This window comes from Rhyacophila brunnea, unplaced genomic scaffold (assembly GCF_057557595.1).
Source record: "Rhyacophila brunnea isolate RB1 unplaced genomic scaffold, BYU_Rbru_1.0 scaffold_22, whole genome shotgun sequence".
NCBI classification, from domain to species: Eukaryota; Metazoa; Arthropoda; class Insecta; order Trichoptera; family Rhyacophilidae; genus Rhyacophila; species Rhyacophila brunnea.
The window spans coordinates 15,569,028-15,583,454 of NW_028232882.1; the positions used below are offsets into that span (position 1 = coordinate 15,569,028).

At 33.5% G+C, this 14,427-nt stretch overlaps 1 protein-coding gene across 2 annotated transcripts; it reads right to left on the reverse strand.

Moving 5' to 3' along the window:
- Positions 1-9,766: 9,766 nt before the first annotated feature.
- On the reverse strand, positions 9,767-12,981 carry LOC147070097 (uncharacterized). Of its 2 annotated transcripts, XM_085949607.1 has the most exons (3): positions 12,766-12,981; positions 12,518-12,646; positions 9,767-12,374 (listed from the first exon to the last, which is right to left on the reverse strand). In XM_085949607.1, exons 1-3 carry the CDS (start codon positions 12,833-12,835, stop codon positions 10,435-10,437), a joined length of 2,139 nt encoding a protein of 712 aa, XP_085805733.1. In that variant the 5' UTR covers positions 12,836-12,981; the 3' UTR covers positions 9,767-10,434. The 2 variants fall into 2 exon arrangements, with proteins under 2 accessions (XP_085805733.1, XP_085805732.1); XM_085949606.1 differs by having other exon boundaries at positions 12,518-12,859.
- Positions 12,982-14,427: the final 1,446 nt, after the last annotated feature.

Here is a 14,427-nt window from a genome sequence, read left to right on the forward strand (position 1 = left end):
ACGTTTGATAATTTTACCGTGGCCCGCTGAGGGGGTGACGTTGATTGTTTGTATTTTAGATTGTTTTTATTTAATTGTATTTAAACATGCCGTCAAAATAAAATACAGTTTCACCAAAAATTGAATATAAAGTGAATTAATATTTTAACTCACTAGAGCGCTAAATCAATGGAACCCTGAGCTTGTTTCTTTGCAACGAGACGGTTCTATCTGGGGGTAATAGGAGACAATTACACCCGAAGTGTGTTGCTTATGTCCAGTTTATTCCGTTGTTTTGTTTTGATTGCTGTCGTTGCAGAAAACCCCGCCTCATACATAGGATGTCGGAAATGGCAATAGGGATTTAAGTGATGTGGTGGAAATCTCAAGGTATTCCGCCATGACCTTAATCCAGAACACCGGCAGAGTTGTTGTCTCGAACGTAGTTTTAAGGCCGCCGTCATTTGAAATCTCCAGCAGTTGATCTTCTTCTTGCACAGACATACTAGATTCACCTTGTTTATTGACAAATGGGTCGCGGATCCATTCCTTACCAGTTCGTGGGTTTGTTGTGGTCAATTATTTAAATCATATATATTTGAAAGGATTGTGTATTATTAAAATATGAAAAGGCTTACAAACATACTACAATCTATTTGGTGCAATATGAATGCATGCAACCTCTCGTCCATGGAAAGTCGCACAAACCCGTGAGAAATATACCAGAGTAAATAAAATGGAAATAATTTAATGTACCTTGGGCGGTCCGGTACCATTTGGTCCACGGACCGGAGATTGAGGACTACTGCCCTATACTACATACATCGGTATGGAAATGGAGACGATAGGTACGATTACTATTACAAAAGAAATTAAATTAAAACTAGTTGGTTGGGCCAATTATGGTCGCTCTCATTACACTATTTCACTTCTACCTCTAATCTATATTATTGTCGCTTTCCAGGCGCTCAACTCAATTACGGAGTCAACACTCGACCGTCATTGATAAAGAATTAGTTACAGTAAGTCGACGAGCGAGTCTAGACTTGATATAGTTTAATCGTCGTAAACGCAGTAATTCGATTCGCGAGTCTTATTGCGAACTCCATCGATTGAGCACCTTGCAAGCCGTGATACCGGCTCTTGTGAATTAATCGTAAACGCATACAGGGTGACTCATAAGTGACAGCTCAACTTTGTTGCATAAAGACCGCCACGCGTCACCACAGCAATCTATTGCTGGCCATATACGTACAGTCTTCGTAACAGGTTGAACATGCCAGTTAATACGTAATGGCGGCCATACAGTTATCTTTGGTATATAATCTGCTGCGCCCATAGACGGACACTTTTTGACCTGCCAGATGTGTGCCAGGTTCAAACTGCCAGCGACTCCCTACTCTCGTGTTTTTGTAAAACTGTATTTCTGTAAAATGGAATTTCAACTAGCCGAAAGTTTTCGGGTGACGTTAGATGTTGGTAACGTAAAGTAGAATATACCGCGCGATACAACTGCGGCTGGTGTTGCTTGTTATAAAATAAAAATTCATTTATTATTAAAAATGTAATAATATTATGTACGCGGAGATCGCAAATATTATATTTTATTTATTTTTACGAGAGTAAAACAAAGTAATAGTTATTTATGTAAACATATTATTTTATACAATATAATAATTAATTTAAGACTTATAAAACATAAATTAATATACCTAATTGTGAATGACAATGTCGCTAAATCTAAATAAAATTTAAGTTTATATTTTAATAATATCATAGTAATTAATTATTATACTGATGATTGGTGTAAATATAATTTTGTGGCATGTTTAAATTTATTGTATATAAAATCAATACCTTTATAAATATTACCGTTTTCTTACTTAATTAATACTGCCCATTAAAGGGAATAATTTATTCAAAAGAAAAGATTATATTTTATATTTACACGAATGTGTATAATGTTGTTTCGGTGAATCGATAAAATACACAATCCACTAGCGAAATAATGATTTATTTTACCAACGTCTTAGGTGTGTATTTGATGTGTATTTGTTTCAAATAAAAGCAATTATAACCATAAAAAATTCAAAGTAAAATTATTCGTGTATCAATATCGTTCAAGTATACTCTACCTAAAACTAATTGAAACAATATCCCTGTGTAATATCTCCGCGAACCTAATCTCCATAGTTTTTGACACTTGCTCTGCCACAGAAAATAGCTGTACGTATATGGGCACGTCTGTTGACAGTTCGACAGATTTTAATGGGTAGTTAAACTGATCTGTGGTGTGTCCACTAACGTACAGTTATTGAACAGTTATTGTCTGTGCCATGTTCAACCTGCTACGAAAACTGTACGTCTGTGGCCGCCTATTCAGTCACAAGTTACGGTTCAACCGCTGCGTCAATTACCGTAATTCACCTAATCATAAATTCATTACCCACAAAGTGTCACAATCCATATAAAGAACCGAAAAGTTCCAGTTGATTCACGTGAAATTGAGAGTGCTATAAAGGACATTCAGCAACAATTATGTGAGTGTAGGAGCCGGGAGTCAGAAAAGCACCCCAAGAGTCAGCAGTCTGGACCAGCTTAACATCAAACGTTAGTGCCTGGACAAACTACTACTTCTGCTGTCCCTCACCAAAATCCAAATCACCAACCCCCTTCATACAGTCCACAGAAAAGCGCAGACACTAATATATATATATATATTAGTTTAATGTACAACAATGATAATATACGTCGTCAAAGATGAGGATTTCACTTTTCTCAGTGTCACCAAACATGAAATTGGGTCGATTTGATAATCAAGTCTAGCGGATTTATTTGGCAACCGAAGGACCAAGAAAATGGAGATATCAAGCAGAGTCTTTTATCTAGCAGTGGGTTGAGTATCTGAATACTGAAATGATGGTGTACATACAAGTTATGAAACTCTCTAAGTGAAGCTAGTATAAAGTTTATTAATAAACATTTTCCACGAACAAAATTCATGAGATTTTTTTTTTTATTTCTGTGGAAAGTTAGTTTAATTGAATTGCAACACGAGCGATACAATTTGTTGAGTGGGTGCAAGTTAACTGTTCAGCGGATCCTTTAATAGACTGCATTTTGTATACTCGGTGCAGTCAGAACGGATTTGCGATAATGGTTGTACATGTTGCAGTAGGAATTATATTATTTGTTAAGTGGGATTGCGATCCTTACAATACGGAATTAGAAGCAAGCAAAATTATACGTAATATGAAAAAAAATCAGGAGCCCACACAAATTTTGAAATTTTGTTTTTATTAGTTTTATACTTTTTTGATTAAGTTATTACCAAAATTAACCGTATTTCAAAATATAATAATTTGTTATAGGTAGAGTAACATATTAAATATCTTTAAAAAATGACCAGTCTATTAAATAAATTGATTGTAAATTACAGAATACTATTTTAAAGAATTTTTGAGGAGAATATTATTTGACCTTTAATACACTATAATATTTTATTATATTCATTCTAGGAAATATAATGATATTATAAAGTTGTATGCTTCATACAATTTTGTTATTTTATAACGTTTTTATTAGGTCGTATTCTTACTTGTCCGGTGGTTGTTTGTCCGGTACAAATCTTGCAATCAATTTTTAATTAACTTTCCGACTAGCTAGACATTTGAAACTTTTAGAATATATCAAAACACGATGCCAATGCATTTTTATAATACTTTTAGCTATCTTTAAGTAGAATTAAATTCATTTTCAGTTAATTTTGTTTTGTATGAAAAGTTAATTCGGAAGAAATCCGTAATCCAATCCACTATTATTAGTTGCTAGGAAATTATTAATATATACGTGCGTTATTATGGAAATCAATATGAGTGTCAAAATGACATTTTAGTATTATTTCTATCAAATACAATTTTTTTTGATCGTTTAAGCTAGTGACACGAACAAAAACGCCGACCTTCAGTTAGTGTTTATGGCAGAATATGGTTTAACGACATAACTATACAAATCTAGCCTTGTAGTCAATTCTACTTCTCAAATAGCCGTGCGACAACCTCACGACGAGGTACAAACAGAATATATAAGTCCCATGGTCCTAAACTATGGAAGAAGCAGAGAAGAAATGGTCGAAAAAGACCATGAACAGGTAACCAGTAGCGTAATCGTTTAGTATTAGGAAGTAAAATGTATGTTGTTAACCTTTTCTTTGTAAAATGTAATAAAATTTTACGAAAAAAATTTCGCCTCGGAGAATCGAGACTGTTCAAGTGTAATTGGAACGCTGTGACCGCAGACCTCGAAATGACACGCCATGAAATTTCAAATCGATCTATTTCGGAAATAATTTCCGGGAAATCTCCATTAAACTTAGAAAATAAGTTATGGGAGAGATTGTTTACGTAAAATTAAGCAGGTACATGCTTCAATAACTTTTATAGCTATAATGGAAGTGTATGAAAATTGGAAAAGAAAATTGAATATTTATAAATTTATATACTGTATAATTGTAAATAAAGAATTTTAATACTAATTTTATCAATACAAGATAGGAGTTAACTACCGTTATAAAAATATTGTAAACGCGTATCTATATCTATAGACGCGTAATTATAATTATAGATTTTGTTAATGCTATAACTTGCTGACTATAATGAATATTGTAAAAGTAACAATTGGAAAAACTTGAGATTCTGGTATAGATGGGTTTCTACCCATAAACAATAATAAATCTTAATTGCCTCCTAAGTAATAAAAGAATCAAATACTGCGACTAAAAAACACAAACTGGCGCGTGACCTTGAACCTTAACTGAATTCTGTTCGACTAGAATTTACGGCCCGGCTGTGTTGAGTTGCCAGATAAAAATAGATTCAAGGTTACGTTTAGATTACTATGGAAAAGCCACTATTAAGGACGAAATAAATTTGTAGTCGCTTGTAAATAACATCTTGTTAGGATTAAGCATTTATATATTTAGGTTGAAATATTAAGTATAATATTATAGTGTTTTCACGTAATAATGTTCGTCCGAAAGGTAAATATCGAATGAAACGTTTTCTGCGGCTCCAAATAGTTTTATTAAAACTTAGTAAAATTCTATTGGCTTAAAAAGGCCAAGAGTGGTGGAAAGGACTAGTACGTGGGTGTCGACCTTTCGTTTTGACATTTTAAGTTTAAAGACTGCCATTCCCTTATTTAGTACCCGAATACTTATTCCGATACCTCGATGGAAAGCTAGAAACTTTCCCCTTCGTTCGAACACAAAAAAACGTATAAAACCAACTATTTTGCTTACGTCACCGCTACGGCGTATTTAAGGGACATGTTCTAGAGGGTGCTTAAAACACCCCTATTAAGTCTTAATTTTGCGGAAATAAAGTAGAGTAAATTTAACCCGATTTAATTAGAAGATATCTCTATTAGAAAGTTACCAGGAACGGGAGATATACGTAAATTTATCCCGTGAGAGAAAGATATACATCTGCTATCCCTTACGGACTGTTTCCTGTTAAACCTCCATCCCGAGGGTATAAAAGGTGACATCCTTTTTCCGTAAAATTATTAGTTTCTACACTTCTCACCGGCGATCTTCAGTAAGCAGCAGACCTCTCTGCGAGCTTGTGGGACACGGTTCTCAGTACATTCGCGATTCATACGTACCAGTAAGTCCCCTTCGACGGGCAAAACGTAGCGCGAATAACTCGTATCTGTCGGTAGTGACGTCGGCCGCCAAAACGTAGCACGAATACTACGTATCTGTCGATAGTGACGCGCCGCGGATTAATTTTATTTTTCATTACTCATCATACGAGGTGACGTAATCGAGATAAATTACGCGATCGAATTTGTTTTATAAAAACAAATTAATAAACTCAGTCTATAATAATAAATTTTACAAATCTTTTCGGGATTATAAAATAAATTTTTGAAACTTTATTAAGTAAACATAATTATAAAATAAATTTTTGAAACTTTATTAAGTAAACATAATTATAAAATAAATTTTAGTAAACAAATTTTAGTAAATAAATTTGTAAACATTAAGCAAACCTTTTGTAAACAAGTCTGTAAACACAAATAAATATTTGTAAATACACTGTGAACATAAATAAACTTTATAAACAACAATAAAATAATTCTATTCTTTTATAAACCTAATACTGTGTGACCAAAGAATAATTTATATTTTCTTTCTTATGGGAAAATATTTCATGAATTAAAAATATCCAAAGAATATCTGCGTATACATTCTCCGAATTAGGTGTGACTTTTTTGGGAATTTGTGAAAGATTTCACAGAGATCCTATAGTGAACAAATAAATAGTTTACTGATACTTTAATGAGATTTAATTACGGGAACAATGACAGTTAACCTTATTGTGTGACCGTGAACTCTAGTACCTGAATAAATTCGGCACCACACCAGCTGAGAGTTTTATTCGGGAATTCAAAAGTTGTGATACTACAAAGGAGATCCACCTCTCCTAATTCATCACTAGTCTCCTCAGTGACGGCCCGGTAGCATTATTGAGCTAGCCGTGAGCCGGGTCATGTCACTAGTCAAGTCAAGTTTATATGATTCAACAGAAAATTTAAAAACGTTGTATATAAAAAGTTCTTTTTATCTTGCAATTGCATTTATGATTTAACTACACGACTATTTTCCATAAAATAATAATAGTCTTGATTACTAGGGGGTGTCATTCACCAAATTAAAAATGCACCAATGTTATTTTTTTACAATGAATATTTCATAAACATGGAAACAGTTAACTTAAAAAAAAAACAAACATTCTAGAACAAAACGATTCACTTTAGAAAAAAGCGTGCTATTTGTATTAAATTTTAGGGAAAAAGTAGTCTTGGTAACCAATATAAATAATCAGTTTTCAAAAAAAAAAATGTTCTTGCTTTACACGAGAAAAAATTGCTTTGAAAAAAATCAATTCCTAGTCAGATAATGATTAAACGTTCATTACTTAAAACTTATTGTAGGTATTAATTTTTGGAAGTTGCCAGTTCTGGAAAATTAGCTCGATAATAAAATATGTTAGTATACTTATACCATAATATAATACTACGGAATCTGTAGTTTCGTAAATTTTATGACATTCAAATATTATATTTATGTTTCTTTCTAATATTTTTGTATGTTCAACAAAATAGGCGGTACATAATTTCTTTTGTTGAAACTTTTTTAGCTTTACATTATGTATTTTTTTTTGTCAAACTATAAAACTTAATCCCGGCATTTCAAAATTTTTAATTCCGATATTGCAAACCCCATTTAAAAGTTTGTAATATTAAAACTGAAAAAAAATCTGTTAATTTAATTAAAAATAATTGAAGCTATATTACGAAGAATATTCATTTACTTATTCTTATTGTGCAAAGAGAACGTGTTTTGATTTGAATATTATATCACCTGATGTAGGTCTGAAAACGAATCATCTAATATATTGTAACTTCATTTTGTTTTTCCATACTGAGGGAATTAATTGAGAAAGCTAAAATAATATTGTCAATTGATAAATTGAAAATATTTTAACGGATAAAATCGGTTTTTTGTTTTATTAAAGATAATAAAAATTAAAAAAATCCTATTATCTTAACCAAATTACAGTTAGTACATATACTTATCTTATAACAAAATTGAGTCACTTATACGGAAGTTGTGTAACTAATGCCTGAGAGGCCCCCTTTCTGTCTATTTCTCTATTAATTAATTGCTCTCCACATTTTTTGCAGTATGAGGTTGCGAAAGTAATATTCAATTCGCAGAAAATACGACAAAAGTACACGGACTATTTTGCGTTTGATGGTATTCATAAATTTTCATTGCTAATTGTTTCGTTTTAAAATATCCTCAATTGTGATGTGAATGGTTAGGGAAATCCTATGCTTTCGCTGGTCTCGCTAATTCTATCGATGGTTGTTCCGTTAATGTGCAGATTTAAACTGGTAGACTAATGCATGCGTAATGCGATGGGCCTCACCCGCAAAATAATATAATGCTATAATTGAAAGCTTTTAAATAAATTGTGCTGGCACTGAATGATTCGAATTACTTTCACAGAACATAGAACGGAAATAAAAGAATAATGGCCCACATTATTTCTTTAGAACACACTTTTCGGTTGTTTTGGACATATTATTTTAGATTTCGGACCAAAGAGTCTGATAAGCCTTTAGTCAAAGTCAATCAATCAAAGGAAGATTATTGATACTCTAGAATAACCAAGTGAAAAAACTCACACGGGACAGCTTTTACTTTATCTTAAAAATTGAGAACCATGAGAGATAGAGAGTCTTGATCAATTAGAAAATGACTGCATAATCAAATGGCGATAGCAAGATAAAAAATGGATAAAAACAAAACCAAAGAATTAGCCAAACAGAAGGCATATGTATAAATTACAAGACTCCATAATGTGCTATGTGGACTGAATATTATCCTACTGGAGATTTTTTCAGACCCGGTTTATGCACATTTGGAATACCCACACTAGAGTCGGTTGAAATACGATATATTTGCATAGAAGATTTAAGATAGTAAGCTCGTATAGGAGATTTGCAATTATTAGAAGGAAGTTATTCATTCTCAATGCTTACCAGTTACGTCATCAGGCATCTTTCTGGTCGTCTTTAGTCTGAAGCAGTTTTTTTTCTACAATCCAGAAAGGATTTCGAATACGAGGAGTGATTGTGGTTGTCAGGCACGAGGGATCAACCGAAACGAGATAATTATATATATATAAAGAAAAATCTTACATATTGAAAAACGAAAACAGTGTCTAGACTTTGTAGATATATTTTTATCTAGAAGTCCTATGCTTAATAAATTGAATTTCAAATATATCCTGTTGTCATAATAAACACGACCATAAGAAAATTACATTTGTTCGGTAAATAGATACGTTTCGTTGACATATCATCAATCTTACCCGTAATGATAGTGAAAAAGTATCGGAAAAACATTTTTTCACCAAGAAAATGTGTCCATCTTAGGTACGGAAAATGGAGAAATGTAACATTTAAGAAATAATAGAAACAGCTTTAGATATTGAGACTGTTATTTTCACTTTAAGTAGTTTAATGTCACTATTGAATATTGTATACTGAAATGGTTTCACGACTATTAAAGATCTTTCAGTATTAAAATACGTTTTATAGTTTATATTTTATTTTTAATAAAACAATTATTTATAATTATTGTACATACACACTTATTGTTTATAATCATAACATAATTTTAAATGACTGGAGAAGCATACGTAATGAAGATAACAATCAAATTAATATATGAATAATCGAACATGCATAATTCTGAAAACACTCATGAGAAAATATAGCCAATAGAAAAATTTCCCTCAGGGCGCGATACCCAAAAGACGCAGGTTTGATTCCTGCCGGGTGTTTTACTTTTTTTTTCTATTGTTTTTTTCAAAATTATGTATGTTTAATAATTAGAATGGTACGTTTGTAAAATCTTGTGAATTATTCATTGAATAAAAAAAATAGTTAATTAATATAAATAATCACATTAATACCAGACAAAATGATTGTATATTCCTTTAAACAATATGCCAATATATATAACAGTTTCTTTATTTAAAATATATCTAATTCATATCGATCGTATTTTAGACTTTACCTTAAATCGTCGCCGTAGATGTCAAGGGAGCCAGTCCACAAAATCATAATGCTGAGAAATCGGCGCGCAAAGATTTTGTGTGACAAAAAAAGGAACAGTTTTTGTTGTAACTTTTTTATTTTTAAAGATAGAATTGTGAAACTTTGAACGTAGATACTTTGTGATATTATCTTTTTATTATTTTGAATGAATAACTAAAAAAAATTGTATTTTAAAAGTAATGTGTGTTATATCTCTTGACCACTGAATATTGACATGTACAGTTGGCATACTTGTGCGGTAGTCAAAAGAGTTAGGCCTCTTATGCCTGTTGAACACTGAGAATTTGTGGACAAAGCACTAACATTTTGTGGATATACTCTAAAGAAAAGTCTATTATTGACCTTTTATGGTGCCCACCTTAACCTAGAATCTACCTGATTTCATTCAGTATGTGAACATAGTCGTCTCTAAACAAAAAGTTAGCTTTTCAAAAATATAATTACATTGTTGTTTTAATTTAATCAAACGCTTTTTTTGTAGTACTTATTCCATTTTTAATCAATAAATTAGGACCGGTTTCATCCGCCTCAGAGGGACATTTTCAACTTGTTCATTTCAGTTGAAAATGTCCCTATGAGGCGGACGAAACCGGTCCTAATTTATTGATTAAAAGTGGAATAAGTACTACAAAAAAATTGCGTTTTATTAAATTAAAACAACAATACAATGCAGTTACACCATGAATTGACAGTTAACAAAATAAAAGAAAAAAATATATAATTACAATTAAGTTACAATAAAACTAGACACACATTTTAATCATCTCCATCGCTCTCTGAGCTGCTGTTTTTCTGAGTTGGACGATCTTCAGGCTCCAAATTTTTATAGAAGTCGTGATAGGTTGACGGAATGCTACCTTTTTGGCATAGTTTTGACAGATCTTTTAGTTTACCTTGGTCAATTCTAGGTTTGGAACTGTACAGCCTTGGTACTTCTAGGGTAGGTACGTTTCGATGCCGTCTTCGCTGGATTTGTAGTGACTCAAAGTTATTCTGGCTCAATTGGTATTTATAAAAGATAGTCGTGGGTTCACCTTTGCGATATTGGAACCACTTTACCTTTAGCCACTTCATTTTGTCTCCATTTTCCGACAGAGTTTTATTGGTCATCACTTGACTGCAATATTTCTTGTAATCGAAGAAGTCGGAATATTCCATTTCCACAACCTTATGGTAGGGGTTACTAGTTTTCGCGGTACGGGCGACCATATACCATCCTTCTGGTGTGAATACGTCCACTTTCCTTCCTCGGGCCTCTATTGTGGAGTGCACAGAATCGCACTCCATTTCGGAGTGCCCTGATTCCATAAATTTTTGGTTTATTGTGTTGATGGGCAGCTGTTCCACGGCACGTAATAACATTGTAGATACAACTGAGTTGCGATTTTGACCTGAAGCTGTATCCGAATACAGAGTTACTTCTTTTTTGGGGCCTACTGAAACCAAGAGCTTCCACAGGCACGTGGCGACCTCCGAAGCACCCTTTGTACCTGCACCTTCATGCCACATGTAGTTCGTCGCTTGTCTAGTAGCCAGGTCATACACTGTGAAATTGTAGGTTTTCAGCTTTTTGGTATAATACAACTGTCCTACTTGCAAACTTGGAGTCAACAATATTTTTTCCAGATCCATGGTAAAGCAACTAATTGTTGGATCACACATAGCTTGGGCCTTGTCGATTTTTTTGTGTTCTCTCGCTTCCTCTTTTCGAGTCAAGTGCAGTTTGTATTCCTCCTCGTCTTTTGCCTTCTCTTCGTCTGACTTGTTCTTGTACTGAGTACAAAAGTCACACTGATCCTTTTTAGGAGTGTGAAAGCCGTAGTTAAATTCTGTGACAAAGATCGATTTGTAGAAGCCGTGCTTTTCTGGTTCAACATTATGCTCCTTGCAATACTCTACATAGTCCATGTAGATACGAGTCTCGCTCAAACCAGAAGGCAAGTATTTTCTCTTACTGCTGCTCCGGCAGTAATGGGAAGCAACTACGGGCAACGATTTGATGTGGTCCCTGATTATGTTCCTCACTTCCTCTGGTTTTTTGTTGGGCGGTTCTTTGTGACCTCTCCGATCTATATCAGTGACACCTGAAGGAGTCAACTTTTTCATTGCATTTTCAACTTTTTTGCTCGAGATGTCATATGTCGCCAAAAAGAACTGTTTGCACACTTGGGCTCTCAATTCATTACACATCACAGAGTATTGCAAGGTATACTCTCGTTTGGTGCAGTCTCCATGGTACCTTCGTTTCACTGGGATACGATTTATACTGTTACCAATGAAGGCCCATCTTGCTCTTTCGGAATCCAGACTCAGATAGTCGGCCAACATTTGCTCCCGCTGTGATTTTCCTATTTTGGATGTGCATTTATAATGGCACTTACAGTTAACTTCTCTTATCGCCCTTGCTCGAATTTTTTTTCCGGATCTGCTTTGATATTCGCTGCCTGCCATTCTCAATATCTTTTGTGAATTCCGCTTCCACATTTTTGGGTTTCGCTTGCGTTTCCTACTTAAATCATCTGTAGTCTGATCTGTAGAAGTGGGGATGGATGATACAGGATTGTTACTATGGTTGCTCTCGGTTATTTCAGAAGTATAAGTTCCTGAAACATTAATGTTGTGTTGATAATATGCAGGTTCCTGCTGGCATGACTCATTTGAATCTAGTAGTGTTGGTGCCAGGTTGACGTTCCAATCTGTAAAACAAAACAAAGTAGTTTATTTCTTTGAAACTACCAAGGTAAATATTAATAATTTGTTATTAGCAAATGACTCTCTGATGGTCACAGGTTTTAATCAAACCAACAATTATTGATAACCAACAAATTAAAATATTGACCTCCCACGTGTGTGCTTGGAGAGACATTTTGGAGCTCTGTATATATGGCTGGACCAGCAATCTTGTCCGGAGCTTGCATATTCAGCTCGAGGTCTGCACATCCAGCTTGTACGGCATTCCCGTGAGAGTCTGTAAAAGAAATAAAACTAATACAGCTTGCGCACACATTACTCATTGCTGTCAAAGCAGCCTGAATCAACATTTTTAACTAGTAAGTGTTTTTAGCTCAATATTTCATCGACACTTACCTTTACGGGTATGTTGATTAGTAGAATTTAAAACGGCTGCAACCATTAGTCTCCCACGTGAATAGTTCATTATTTAGCACCTTTTCTCACTGAATCACAACTGAATACAACAATCACACTAAATACACTGAATAAAAATGCTTACAGTCGCAAACCCAAAGAAAAAAGATCACCAAATAAACCAACCGCAATGTTAGTATGAATAATATGACACGATACAGGTGCTGGCGTGAATAACCCGACTCGCTAAACTCAGTTTTCTCTGTTTCTTATGCTGAGTTAGAGCAAGACAACACTATAAATCTTTGTCGAATGTGAGCCGAGGCGTGCGTACCGGGCCACAGATTGAGCGGGAAGTCCCAGTGGTCAACAGCGTTAAGTCACATAATCATGTGAAATTATTCGGAAGTCAAAAGACTTATGCGGCTTGTCGTCATTGACTACTTTAATGTATGTGTGCTAGGTCTATTGGCAATTTACAAAATACTCATACATAGGGCTTTTTGTGGCTCAAATCCATTGACCACGGCATCTTTGATGGTTTTAAAATGCTTTTGTGTACTTAACTCATTTTCGCCAAATGTGTGGCTTGACTCCCTTGACATCTACGGCGACGAAATATTATTCTGTCGAATAAAATGTTCCCATTCTTAATAAATTCGATGTTAATTTTATATTGAATTCAATACTTAAACTTGAAAACAATACTTAATCTATAAATTCCTGCATGTTGATAATAGTATATATAATCAAAAACAGTATAAGTGTAAACATAATATCCTTTCTTTTAAAAGTGTTTAGATTTACAATATCCAATTGAAATGTTCAAAACTTATGTTACCATCGAATAAGTCATATAAACTTACTCGATATTAGATGTAAATAATTACATCTGTTTAAATTATTAAGTAATATTTTTTGACTACCTAATAGTTTCCTCCTAACCAACCTGCCTCGCACCACACTCGGATTTAATCAAGTGTATTACAAGGCCCTACGTTTGGTGTGAAGCATCAGCAGTTGTTTACGCCAGGGAATATCTCAGGAGCGGATGATTAAGACTTATGATTAAGACCCCCATTACTACTTCTATGTGAAAATACTCAAGATACTCGTACACTAGAATTAGACCTAACTTAATGTCCTTACCACGATGGAATAGAAAAAATGATGCGTGGATTTTTAAACTATAGCATATTATTATTAACTTATTTATTTTAAAAAAGACTCATTGAGCACATAACAAATTATTGATTCAAGACGTTCACAACGTGATATTTAGAATAAAAAATACTACATATTAATCAACTTAAAAGAGAAAAAAATCAAGCAAAAAATAATATTATACCAAAAGAAAATGATAATTTGACAAATGAAATAATATGGATTTAGCATATTATTACGATATAACTAATATATAAATATATAGCAACAAAGTACACATAATATGGTAATTTTACAAACAGATCTGTATAATATGTATGCATTTAGTAACTGATTTGCATATTAATTGGTATTACGTAACTGTCAAATGCATTTCTGAGCGAGCATGAACATCAAACGAGCTCAAAATTCAAACTAATTTTCCGCATTTCCTGTCAGTCTCTAGTGGAAAGCTTTCAGTAGTGTAACACGATAGGTATTGCTATATAAACAACTATG

Coding starts and splice junctions, on each gene's coding strand:
- LOC147070097 (XM_085949606.1), bottom strand. CDS start 12,719: ATGTTGATTCAGGCTGCTTTGACAGCAATGAGTAATGTGTGCGCAAGC. Junction 12,375..12,517: donor TCCAAGCACACACGTGGGAG/GTCAATATTTTA, acceptor TTTGTTTTACAG/ATTGGAACGTCAACCTGGCA.